The 13,325-nt window shown below is 30.8% G+C and overlaps 1 protein-coding gene across 6 annotated transcripts in view; it reads right to left on the reverse strand.

The window, feature by feature from the left end:
- LOC129911779 (collagen alpha-1(XVIII) chain) overlaps positions 1–13,325 on the reverse strand; it is a 402,503-nt gene that overhangs the window by 102,139 nt on the left and 287,039 nt on the right. For 5 of the 6 annotated variants that reach the window (XM_055989696.1, XM_055989695.1, XM_055989693.1 and 2 more), the window contains 2 exons: positions 8,305–8,503; positions 7,921–7,998 (listed from right to left, as the gene is read on the reverse strand). In XM_055989696.1, the coding sequence (XP_055845671.1) occupies positions 7,921–7,998; positions 8,305–8,503 (277 nt within the window). The remainder of the gene's footprint in view (positions 1–7,920; positions 7,999–8,304; positions 8,504–13,325) is intronic. The other variant, XM_055989697.1, reaches the window with a different exon arrangement.

The following is a 13,325-nucleotide window of genomic DNA, read 5'->3' on the forward strand; positions in this document are numbered from 1 at the left end:
TCTGAAAATAGTTTTGCATTAAAAAACACTTTTTAATTTGAAGTTAACCCTTTCGGTACCAGCGTTACTCTCATTTGTAACATATCTTTGAAAATTCGTAAAAAATATTCCATTAAATAATTTTTAGGTTTCGATGGCTTAATTGAAAGATAATAATTCGTAGTTACTGGATTAGTACAAAAAGTTAGTCAAATATCATACTTTTAATTTTTGAAGTTATACTTCTTATGGGAGGGTGGGTATGAAAATTTACTTTTTGACAAGAATGTCAAAGGGATTATGACGCGATCACCCTGGGTAGCAGGGCTGTCGTTTCACCTTTAGAGTAGGCAGTACTTTAGTATTTAAAAATGCAGTACGCCGCAGTACGGCAAACATAAAACACACAACACGTTGCAAGTTACATGTTTCATGTGGCAAGTTGCATGTGGCAAGTCGTATGTGGCAAGTTGCATGTGGCAAGTTGTATGTGGCAAGTTGCGTGTGGCAAGTTGCATGTGGCAAGTTGCGTGTGGCAAGTTGCATGTGGTAATTTCCATGTGGCAAGTTGCCAGGGTTGCAAAAAGCTCACATTTCAGCTCAGCTCACAGCTCAGCTCAAATTTGAGCTAGGTACCATAGCTTAGCTCATTTGAGCTGAGCTGAAAGTGAGCTGAGCTGAAAGTGAGCGCCCCAACTTCCAACGCCTATATCTCGGAATTTTGAAGAAAATGAAAAAAAATTTTTTGATGCCAAAAGGTAGCGAGGACTCTAACCTACATTTGGGTACAACTCCCATCCCTGTAGGTGCACGCGTTCTCAAACCGAGTGAACTTAAAGGTAAAAAAAAAGTTAAGCCCGATTCTGAAAAAATAGGTATGATGTGGCGGTTTAACATGGAAAATGATTTTTTAAAAATCTGAGAATGTGCAAAGCGTAGGCCCATGACACAAGCTATCATTGGGCATCACTCCCAAAAATTGCTCTCAAGCGGTTTAGCTTCCAGGAGCGTTCAAAGATTCGGGGATTTTTCGAAAAAAAATTTTACCCCAACTTTCAACACGATTTTCTCGGAATTTTGAAAAAAATCGAAAAACCGGATTATACCACTATCGGCTAGCTGAGAATATAAGCTTTCATATGGCACCACTCCCCTGTCTCTAGATCAAAGCGTTCCAACGCCTATATCGCGGAATTTTGAAGAAAATGAAAATAAAATTTTTGATGCCAAAAGATAGCGGGGACTCTAACCTACATTTGGGTACAACTCCCATTCCTGTAGGTCCACGCGTTCTCAAACCGGGAGAACTTAAAAGTAAAAAAAAAATAGGCACGATTCTGAAAAAATAGGCATGATGTGGCGGTTTAACATGGAAGGCGATTTTTTAAAAATCTGACAATGTGCAAAGCGTAGGCCCATGACACAAGCTATCATTTGGCATCTCTCCCAAAAATTGCTCTCAAGCGGTTTAGCTTCCAGGAGCGTTCAAAGATTCGGGGATTTTTCGAAAAAAAATTTTACCCCAACTTTTAAACGCGATTTTCTCGGAATTTTGAAAAAAATCGAAAAACCGGATTATACCACTATCGGCTAGCTGAGAATATAAGCTTTCATATGGCACCACTCCCCTGTCTCTAGATCAAAGCGTTCCAACGCCTATATCGCGGAATTTTGAAGAAAATGAAAATAAAATTTTTGATGCCAAAAGATAGCGGGGACTCTAACCTACATTTGGGTACAACTCCCATTCCTGTAGGTCCACGCGTTCTCAAACCGGGAGAACTTAAAAGTAAAAAAAAAATAGGCACGATTCTGAAAAAATAGGCATGATGTGGCGGTTTAACATGGAAGGCGATTTTTTAAAAATCTGACAATGTGCAAAGCGTAGGCCCATGACACAAGCTATCATTTGGCATCTCTCCCAAAAATTGCTCTCAAGCGGTTTAGCTTCCAGGAGCGTTCAAAGATTCGGGGATTTTTCGAAAAAAAATTTTACCCCAACTTTTAAACGCGATTTTCTCGGCACTTTGAAAAAAATCGAAAAACCGGATTATACCACTATAATCCGGAATATAAGCTTTTATATGGCACCACTCCCCTGTCTCTAGATCAAAGCGTTCCAACGCCTATATCGCGGAATTTTGAAGAAAATTGAAATAAAATTTTTGATGCCAAAAGATAGCGGGGACTCTAACCTACATTTGGGTACAACTCCCATTCCTGTAGGTCCACGCGTTCTCAAACCGGGAGAACTTAAAAGTAAAAAAAAAATAGGCGCGATTCTGAAAAAAAAGGCATGATGTGGTGGTTTAACATGGAAGGCGATTTTTTTAAAAATCTGATAATGTGCAAAGCGTAGGCCCATTACACAAGCTATCATTTGGCATCACTCCCAAAAATTGCTCTAAAGCGGTTTAGCTTCCAGGAGCGTTTAAAGATTCGGGGATTTTTCGAAAAAAAAATTTACCCCAACTTTCAAAATCGATTTTCTCGGAATTTTGAAAAAAGTCGAAAAACCGGATTCTACCGGAATTTTTTTTTATGATAAAAAAAGAAATATTTTACTAAAAAAATAGAAATATATTTACTATCAAAAACACCAAGAGAAAAGATCACGAAAAATTATCTGTCTTATTTATAAAAATATCTATGTGTTAAAATAATTCCATTAATAACTAGAACCAAACATCTTAAGCTATGGTGTTTTATAAAAGTTTAAAATATCTTCATATTTCATTATACTTTCCAAATAAAAATCAATGTATCCTCTCACCCATCACAGCTCAGCTCAGCTCACTTTACCTTAGCTCACCCAACAGCTCAGCTCAACCATCAGCTCAGCTCACTTTCAGCTCAGCTCAAATGAGCTGAGCTATGGTACATATCTCAAAAGTGAGCTAGCTCAAAATTTGAGCTGAGCTGCGAGCTGAGCTCAGCTCACTTTTGAGCTTTGTAGCAACCCTGCAAGTTGCATATTGCTACTACTAGTGCTGAAGCACACACAATTCTCATAAAATTACCATATCGCACATTTTATGCGCAATCATTTACTTTCGTTAACCATATATAGTTCGTTCTGAACCGCACAACATGAGTAAAGTTCACAGATTAAATTGAAAACTACATGGACGCAAGGAGGATGAAAGAATTAATTTATTGTTCATAAAAATGTTGTTGATAAAAATGTAAAAAACGAAGTGTGGATTAATTAATTTAATAATAGAAATTAAAAATATCAAATGAAATTCATTTATATATGTATACTGAATGAGAAGTATAACTTCAGTCGAGTGTACATGTGTACACACACTCTTTTTTACTTGCGATATAGGTACTATAGGGCAAGTTTAGGATTCGTAAAAAAAATCGAACTCGAGATAACAATTTTACATGACATTACGATGATGGAGAATGCCAAAAAAGTGGGTCCGGCAATTCTGTCTGTCTGTCTGTCTGTCTGTCTGTCTGTCTGTCTGTCTGTCTGTCTGTCTGTGTGTCTGTCTCTATCTGGAGCTGCAGCCTAAACGAGTGAAGTGATTTTCTTCAAACTTGGTAGTTAGCAATTTTTGGTGATTCCCTAGAGGGGAAATTGAAATTTTTTTTTTATGACCAAAACTAACGGTACCTGCCATATAACGGAAATAGAAAAGTTAATTTTTTTCAAAAACGGCTCTAACGATTTTGATTAAAATTTTTGTGTGTAGTACTACACATAAGAGCCAACTTTTTAAATAAAAAAAATATTTTTTGTACCGTTATTAACGGTACCTGTCATAGAACGGTTTTTTTCGTTTCTGAATATCTCGTACAACATTAACCCGATTTAAATGAAAATTTTTATACAAAAGTGTGTAAGTAAAGATAATATTAAAATTTTAGAAAATTTTCAAAAAACGCATTTTTGGTTTTTTAAAAAATATTTCAAAATTTTTTTTTGAAAAATCAATTTTTTGAAAACGGATCAATGAAAAATTTTGAAATTTAGTTTTTATGTGTAAATTAATTATTTCTTCAATATGGCATACCAACTTTTTTTTTGAAAAATGTTAAAAAATTTTTATATATAAAAAACTATTTTTTTAAAAAACGGCTCCTACAATTTTCGAAAATTTTTTTCTAAAAATACCTTTTTATACGAGAAATAAAATGGCATATTTGTTTTTTTTTTTTAAGATAATTTAAAACGGAGTTTAATTAATTATAAAAACAGATTTAATTTTTTTATACTACTTATGAAATTTCTTCAAAATATCAAATTTTAAATTTTTTGAATAAAAAGCTTTAACATTATAGTTACATTAAGCATAAGAGCAAGTACGTGCGACCCCAGTCGTGCAATTTATTACTTGCGATATAGGTACTATAGGGCAAGTTTAGGATTCGTAAAAAAAATCGAACTCGAGATAACAATTTTACATGACATTACGATGATGGAGAATGCCAAAAAAGTGGGTCCGGCAATTCTGTCTGTCTGTCTGTCTGTCTGTCTGTCTGTCTGTCTGTCTGTCTGTCTGTGTGTCTGTCTCTATCTGGAGCTGCAGCCTAAACGAGTGAAGTGTTTTTTTTCAAACTTGGTGGTTAGCAGTTTTTGGTGATTCCCAAGAGGGGAAATTGAAATTTTTTTTTTATGACCAAAACTAACGGTACCTGCCATATAACGGAAATAGAAAAGTTAATTTTTTTCAAAAACGGCTCTAACGATTTTGATTAAAATTTTTGTGTGTAGTACTACACATAATAGCCAACTTTTTAAATAAAAAAAATATTTTTTGTACCGTTATTAACGGTACCTGTCATAGAACGGTTTTTTTCGTTTCTGAATATCTTGTACAACATTAACCCGATTTAAATGAAAATTTTTATACAAAAGTGTGTAAGTAAAGATAATATTAAAATTTTAGAAAATTTTCAAAAAACGCATTTTTGGTTTTTTTAAAAATATTTCAAAATTTTTTTTTGAAAAATCAATTTTTTGAAAACGAATCAATGAAAAATTTTGAAATTTAGTTTTTATGTGTAAATTAATTATTTCTTCAAAATGGCATACCAACTTTTTTTTTGAAAAATGTTAAAAAATTTTTATATATAAAAAATTATTTTTTTAAAAAACCGCTCCTACAATTTTCGAAAATTTTTTTCTAAAAATACCTTTTTATACAAGAAATAAAATGGCATATTTTTTATTTTTTTTAAGATAATTTAAAACGGAGTTTAATTAATTATAAAAACAGATTTAATTTTTTTATACTACTTATGAAATTTCTTCAAAATATCAAATTTTAAATTTCTTGAATGAAAAGCTTTAACATTATAGTTACTTTAAGCATAAGAGCAAGTACGTGCGACCCCAGTCGTGCAATTTATTTTTATCGAAAAAGAGACTGAAATATACATTATTTAAAAAAAAATTTTTTTTATGGTCATAATTTTGAAAAAAAAAAATATAAAAAATGTTAAGTGTTTTGTGTTAGAAGAACATTATTGTTCTATAAAAAGTTTTTTCCTCAGTTGTCCGACTGTTTTTGGTGGTCATGGGCAGTGTATGTTACTTACATGTAACATGAGAGTAACACATTAGTTTTGCTATTTATTATTTTGGAAAATAACTTTTTGCTATTCATATTTCTTAGTTGTGATGTTTTTGACACGATAATACTGAAAAAAAAACATTTTTTTTAATATTGATTTTCATAACTTGGATTCGAAAGGGGTAAGAATCGTCATAGCAACTTCTGAGGATTAATTTTTTGAGACAAAAATTTCATATTTGATATCTGCGATTGATGCTTTTTCAAGTCACATTATGTTTAATTTTAATCGGTGCTTTTTTTTTGGCGTTCTCCTTTCATAAAAATTCTTAACTAAATTTCGATGCAAATTTCTTATTTGAACCCTTTAATTAAAAAAATAATATACAGGGTGTCCCAAAAGTTAACGTCGAAACGAAAACGGTAGATAGGGTAGGTGGTGACAGTTATCAGAAAAATAATAAAATATTTTGGGAGTTATGGGCATTTGAAAAAAAGTCGAAAAAATGGTCACCCTGTGACGGTTTTTCATGTGCCGTGACTACAAATCTTAATTTTTCTCATTTTTTTCTTTTGTTACGGAACCTTGAATAACCTTGAATTACCTTGAATTTTAACTCAGCTGCATCAGTTTTAAAGAAAATATTACTTTTTTACCCAACTTAGTACTAACAAATTTTACATGGCTCTAATTCAATGAGCCGTAGTGTAAAAAAAATGAGCTACGATGTTTCGGCAAGTTGCTTAAAAGTTGGTGTGTTCAATTCTCTTTTCAAAATGGTGTAACATTGTTGGGAATATTTCATAAATAACCGAGATAAAATTTTTTTTCTTAAGAAATCCGACTTTTTTATGAGCTAATTTTTTCATATTATTTAAGTTTTTGTATTCTGAAAGGTTCTGAAAGGTATATATTGCATATGTAGTTTTGTGAAAAAAAAATTTAACGGCGATGAAATTCAACGCCAAAAGTAATACAAAAACGCGTTTTTAACCTGTTAATTTTTAAATATTTCGAAAACTTGACGTGCCAGTCAAATTTTGATTTCAGATTCGGAATCAGCACATAAAAGTTCTTTAGAAAAGTATGGTTTGGTTCAAGCTCCATTTTCGTTGCCGACCAGTGTAATTAGGTATCAAAAAAATTATTTAACAAATTTTGGAGAAAAAATGGTGGCTTTGTGGATCTTCACTGAGGGAAAAGCCACCTTTAAACAATATAAAATCAATGAAAACCACATTGATTTGACTATTATTTGGAATGATTTTGCGTTAAAGATGAACATTTTAAAATACCGTGGAAAAGGTTCATTTTTGATGGTTTCGTATCTTAAAGTCACATAAATCAAAGTAGTTCATCTTTGAAAAAAAGACGTTTCAACTTCAATTTATTTTTTCCTTCAGTGTGAGTGCATCTGGGCAAAATGTAGTTTTCGCATTTGTTGATTATACTCTTTTAAAAATTGAAGTGAAAATTCTCTTCGGAATTTTTTTCCCAAATCACCAACAAATTATTATTAATTACTACGTGGTTAAGAATTCTGTCGTAGTTACCTATTAACAAAAACAAAATTAGTAATTAATAATGCGATTTAGTTACGCAGTACACAGTTTTTAACATAATGTTTTTATTAATTACAAATATTTTTGTATTTTAAAACTTATTTTGGATACAAAAAACATTAAAATTTTATCAAAGGTATTACAATACTCATAATTATAAGAATTTTAAAATAAAAACTAATTCCTAGGTCCCTTTAGTTATGGTATGAATTTTAATTGAACACTAGTCTTTTTTTTAATAAGTATGTTAAATTCATATCAAAATGTATTTAGAATCGGTACATACATATTACATATATACGAAGTGCTTAAGTTGTGAATCTTTATACAGATAGGTATTGACTTGCTTATACTGACTGACTTGTTTTTTTTTCACATTCCTTATCTAAGTTATGTCTTGTTTTAATTTAATAAGGCTACGGCCCTGGTTTTTAGACTTATTGCATTTGAAACAATGATCAATGATGTAAAAACTAAAATGTTTGGCTTAATATTTTTTCTGCCGAAAAATATATGAATCAAAGTTCATTTTTCCTTTAACAATTTACAATAAATATTTTGGTTGACGTTAAAAAAAAAATGCAAAATAAAATCAATTGCGAACGTGAAACAAAAGTGAATAAAAATACAAACAGCAACAGCAGCATGTTTTGATTTGCTATATTATTTTTTTTGTATATAAAAACAATTTATTCGTGTCATTTATAGTTTGATATTTAACTGCTGTGTTCATTAATTTAAAAAAAAGAAATGTTTTGTTTATTCTTTTGTACATTTACATTTTTAAACTTTATGTTTTTTTTTTTTTTTTGTGTAACAGAAAAGGATCAAAGTACACATTTTTAATTACCGGAAGTACTTTCAGGATATTCCTTTAGGTTTTGTAGTTCTCGAATTGCTTTGATCTCATCTAATGGTGATCGTCCATCTTAATTGGTTTTAATAAAGACGAGTAACGAGTAAATAATTTTGTTTTGTTTTTTAATTTCGTTTTGTTTGAACGTTTGCACCAATTTATTAAATGTTAAAGAAGAATTATTAACAAATAAGGGAAAATAAATATAGACGGGGATGAGAATAATGTTTAGGGGTTAAAAAAGAAGGATAATATAACTTTTAAGGGAATATTTATGGATTTTTTGTTTAAGTTTAAATAATACATTTGGTGAAGTTACAAACAAAGTTACACACAACATACAGACAATTTATCAAATAAAAACGAGAGTATCCTTACCTACGCGTCCAAAGCTTCGATACTCCATACCTGGATCACCTTTTGGCCCAACTATCGAAATACCAGGCATTCCAGGTGGTCCAGGCGGGCCGGGTGGGCCTGGTGGTCCTGGAATTGGCGGTGTTGCCGATGGCAATCCTGGCGGACCTGGTGATCCTGATCTTCCATCAGCTCCTCGGTCACCCTTATCTCCCTTCATCTATTAGTTAAAAATTGATGGTTAAATATATTTTGCTTTTCGGCTGGATTTAAAAATAAAAATCAATATTATTGTGTGTAGAGATTATAATTATGAGAAATTTGTTTGGCAAACATCTCACATTCACAATATTCCAATATAGGACTTTCAACTTCAGCTTGAAATGCCACGACACAATATTTACCTCTCGTCCACATACAAAGCCCCCAAAACATTTTGAAATATTAATTTGATCAATAGATTCTCCAGAGGCGTTTTATATAGCAACATGTTTCGCTGTCTCTTGGTATTTTAGAAAATCACATTGATATACTCTGCTGGCTCCCTAGTTTGATTTCACTACTCTATTAAACTATCTTCAAGCCATTCGGCAAACACACGTGTGGCAAAAATTGAAATGTAGGTGCCTTTTTGTATATATTCCAATTCCTTGGGGCAATTTATTATTATTTTGCTTCGTTGTTGATGTCAGTGTCATCGTCATCGTCGTAGACGTTCTACTTTTCATATACATTCTATCAATTTATTCGATGCTCACCAAGGGGAAGTTCGAATGAAAAATGAAAAAAAAACTTCTTGAATTTGCCAGATGAAAAAATCATAGCACTTTATCGATCTTATTAATTCCCAACTGATGCGAATATATTCAGGAAAAAAACAAACACTGGCAAAAAAATATTGGGACTTGCTTTCAACTCCTTTTTCTTAGGAGACGTTATTGGGATGAAAAAAAAATAAACAATGGAAAATTTAATTTTTTAAGAAATCAGAGAAAAATTAAAATTTCAATCCTGGAATGTGTAGTTTCTGAAATGGCTAAAAATTAATTTTTTTTCGGAAATTGAATGTACTAAAAAAAATCCTCAAATAGAGTGGAGCTCGTTCTAGACAATTTTGTTTCCAAAAAAAATGTGTTTAAAAAAAAGAAATTTCACCTATACCAAAATGAAGCAAACAAACTACTAACATAAGTAAAACACATATCCTCATCCATAGTAATTCAAAACAGCAGGTAAAGGTCGAATAAAATATAATATTTTTTTGAAAATGTTCAATAATCCTAAGTCCCTAGAAAAGTGTTTTTAAAAGTTTGGCTGTAGTCACACATAAAACTCTTTTTCTTTCTTTTGAAAGTGGGTCGATGAAATTTAAGGAAATTTTATTTATCGATAGATGATATCGAAGAAAAATTTGTTAAGAATTACATAATACCAATTTTTTTTTTTTTTTAATGTTCGAAAATCTTAGAAATGGTTAAAATTTAGAACCAAAACATTTTATTTGACTATCCCAATTATTTGATTATCCTAATTGAAAAGATCGATTTAATTTTGAAGCAATGGAAGAATTTATAGTAGTTAAAAGTGTTTTAAAGCCTTAATCTTAAAATTCGGCATCTTGAAAATAAAAATGTTTTTTTTTTTTAATATTTTCAAAAATTCCCCTAAATCATGCACAAAATAATTCTATTTCTTCTAACTAAAATTGGAGTTATTTAATCACACTTTCGATTTCTTTTTCAAAAACACACCCTTTTATCTTGGATATCTAGATAAACACTTTTGGTTCTTGGTTATTATATCAACTTTCACTTAATTTCATAAGTGTTACATTTTATTCACAGGGTTTCAGGTTTCAGTACTAGTTGCAAATCCTCTAATTTTCCTCTAATATTCCTATAATTATACGTTCTCACGTGAAAAATTAAAATGAAAATTATGGATTCTTTATTATCTATTTAAAACCGTTTTTCGCTGAATCAACCGTCTTCATTCAATAAAAAAAAAAAAAAGTACGTATACGCCACAGTGCATATTAAAAAATGAAAATATGTAATGTGAATTAAAATTTTGACCAACATAACCAAATTGATATTGAATAACACTTGCACTTACTAAATGAACAAAATCTATCTCCTTTTTGTAGTCAGTGTTAAATAAACAGAAAGACACAACCCTTTTAAATAATAATTACAAAATTTTAATTTCATCAAAGCAAAAAAATAAACAAATACTAATTTAATACAAACCAAAAAAAAAAAAAAACACAAAATATAAATATAAATAAAATATTTTATTATAAATTCTTTAACAAATTAGGTGACTTTTCTTATACTTAAAATAAATTTTTTTGTTACTGTAGGTAGGCTTAAAGTCAGTTTTATTTAATTGTTATCTTTTATTTTTTGGCGCAACGTTTCAGGGATGGTTATCCCCTTCATCAGATAACAATTAAATAAAACTGACTTTAAGCCTACAATTAAAAAAAATTTATTATAAATATTTTATTATAGTTTTGGTTATTTAGTAACCAAAAATTCCTTTTCAGGGAATCCTCTAAGATGACTGGGCTGAATCTTCTATATATAATTACTCAATGGTCGTTTCCCAAGAAAAAATAATGTATACCTACAAAATTATAACTCCCAAAATAATTTAAATAAAAATTAGAAAACTTAAACCTTCCTTTTATTCTTTAGTAAACAAAGTTGAAAGACGTTATTTGCTTTCTTCAAACTAAAACATAGTTTTTAAAATTTGTATTAAATTTTTTTTACTTTTTCTTAAATCGCTTAGAAGATTTTTGACCAAAAACAATCAAAGTGTAAAATGATTCATCATTAAAAGCATTGGTAAAATTTGGTATATTTTTATGATTTACAAAGATACTAAATTTCTTAAACATTTTAAAGGCTAACATTTACAATATGGCCTTTGAGATTAATTAAGAAAAATTCAAAGAGTGTGATGCACTAAAAATTTCCTCTATCATCAAGTAGTTGGAGACATTCCCAGGACTTTCATTCAAAATATTTCAATAACACATCTGTGTCCAAAAACTTCTTCAAATTAACCTTATCTCCTAGAATACCTATCTTCTACATGTGTGTCAATTTGAATAAGAGAACACCTTTTAGAGAATCCCAAAATGACTCCTTTGAGCCTCATTAGTCGTTAATATGCTCAAAGCTAGACGCACACACAACTTCTAGGAACCAACAAAACAAATATAGAATACAAAAAAAAGAAGGTCCTCCAGATGTTGTACCTTCAATCTACAACTTCTGGAGTGGACAAACAAAAACGTTTATTTCAAACGAAAGTACTTTCTGACTTAAATAGTAGAAAAATGGACATTTGAAGGGTTCAACTCTCATACTCACTTCTACACACCGCCATCAAATTCAACACTGATATAGCCCCGAGCGTCCAATAACGTTTTCTCATGAACAACAATTAAGAGTGAAACTTTTTTTTTTTTTCCGTTGTTTCTCAATCCCAGACTCGGTACGCCTACTTTCTGTTACGAGTATGTACATATGTTTCCTCTACAGAATCCATCCAAACAGGATGTTTTCATCTGCACACACCACAAGTCCTGTTCTTGTAGAAGTCCGGGAGGTATAAAGGAGTTGTTTTTTCTTTTTTGCTATTGTTTTTGCAACGCTTTGTGGAAATTTGCTGAGACGAGTTGAAGGTAGTTGTATAGTGTGAGCACAAACGTTTATTATCGATTTGTTACCAAGCCTTCTTCGCTCGACACAAGAGTTCATGTTGTATTGTGTGTGTTGGCCAATTGAAACTTTTTCCCAGCTATAAAACTAATTGATGACAATAATTGTGTCACTTCAGGGAGGCATTCATTCTTCCCCCCATTCAAACGTTGTCAAGAAAATTCTAACTAAACAACAAAACAGAGAAACAAAAAGCAATCATCTTCTCAGTGCAATTGGATTTTTATTGTTTCCAATTCAACAGATTTGAATCTTGAAGCTTTGACTAAGTTAAGCTTTGTCGTGATTTCTAACAAAAAAAAACTGGCTTCTTTAAAGTTCTCTGTCAATTTCCATATAAAATACAACAACGGCGTAGAAAAATAGAAAAAAAAAAAACGTTTTTTTCATTCACCAAATTCTATGAATATAAACTTCAAATATTCAAAGATACTTTATATGAAAAAGAGTATACAAAAAAAAACATGATAAAATGGAAAAGTTCTTCAATTCCCCGCATTGCAGTGCTTCGAGGCGTTTGAATGCGTTAAAAAAAGAAATCACGTTTTTAGAGCATCATTGCCGGTACCGAACCTAGTTGCCGTCATCGTTTGTCGTCGTCATCTTTTTTCTAGGTCCTCAAGACGAGTAGTTTAGTTTTTTTTTTTTATTGTGAGAGGGTAAGGTTGATTTGGTAGGAGGCAAGCCGACTATACGTACGATAGGAGAAGAAAAGCTGTTGCAACCGTTTAAAATCGAAAGTCACAGTCGTCTGGGTTCTGTGAACTGTGACTTAAGAGGCTAGAGATTTTGAAAAAAAAAGAAAATCAAAAAACAAATGAAAAGATAAATCTTCACACACGTGCTTTTTCATTCTATTTGTTTGTTAGAAGAAAAGTTGAAAAATAAAAAACCAAAATGAATGAAATCACTTTTGTTTTGTTCAATAAAGAAGTTAGGTTAATAGATAAAGTCGCTTCTTTCAACTTGATTATCTCAGATTTTTCTAGTTATTTCGTCCGAAATAAAGTTAAGCCAGAATTTTTAAAACTGCAGTTTCTTCAGATGCAAAATTTAAAAAAATAGCGTTTAAAACGATAAATAATTTTTTTTTAAATTTTTGAAGTTAAACTTCTTTAGTATCGTAGTGATTTATAAAGAGCACATAAACACCTTTCATTTGATATATAACACATAACGTACGTTCTCTACAAGTGACACAATCTTAAATTGATGTCGAATTCCAATGAACGAAAAAGTCGATCTGCAGTCGACTTGCAGTCGCTACTTTTTCCTTAAATGAATTTCAATGGAATAAAAATCGCTACT

This window comes from Episyrphus balteatus, chromosome 2 (genome assembly GCF_945859705.1).
Source record: "Episyrphus balteatus chromosome 2, idEpiBalt1.1, whole genome shotgun sequence".
Classification (NCBI taxonomy): Eukaryota; Metazoa; Arthropoda; class Insecta; order Diptera; family Syrphidae; genus Episyrphus; species Episyrphus balteatus.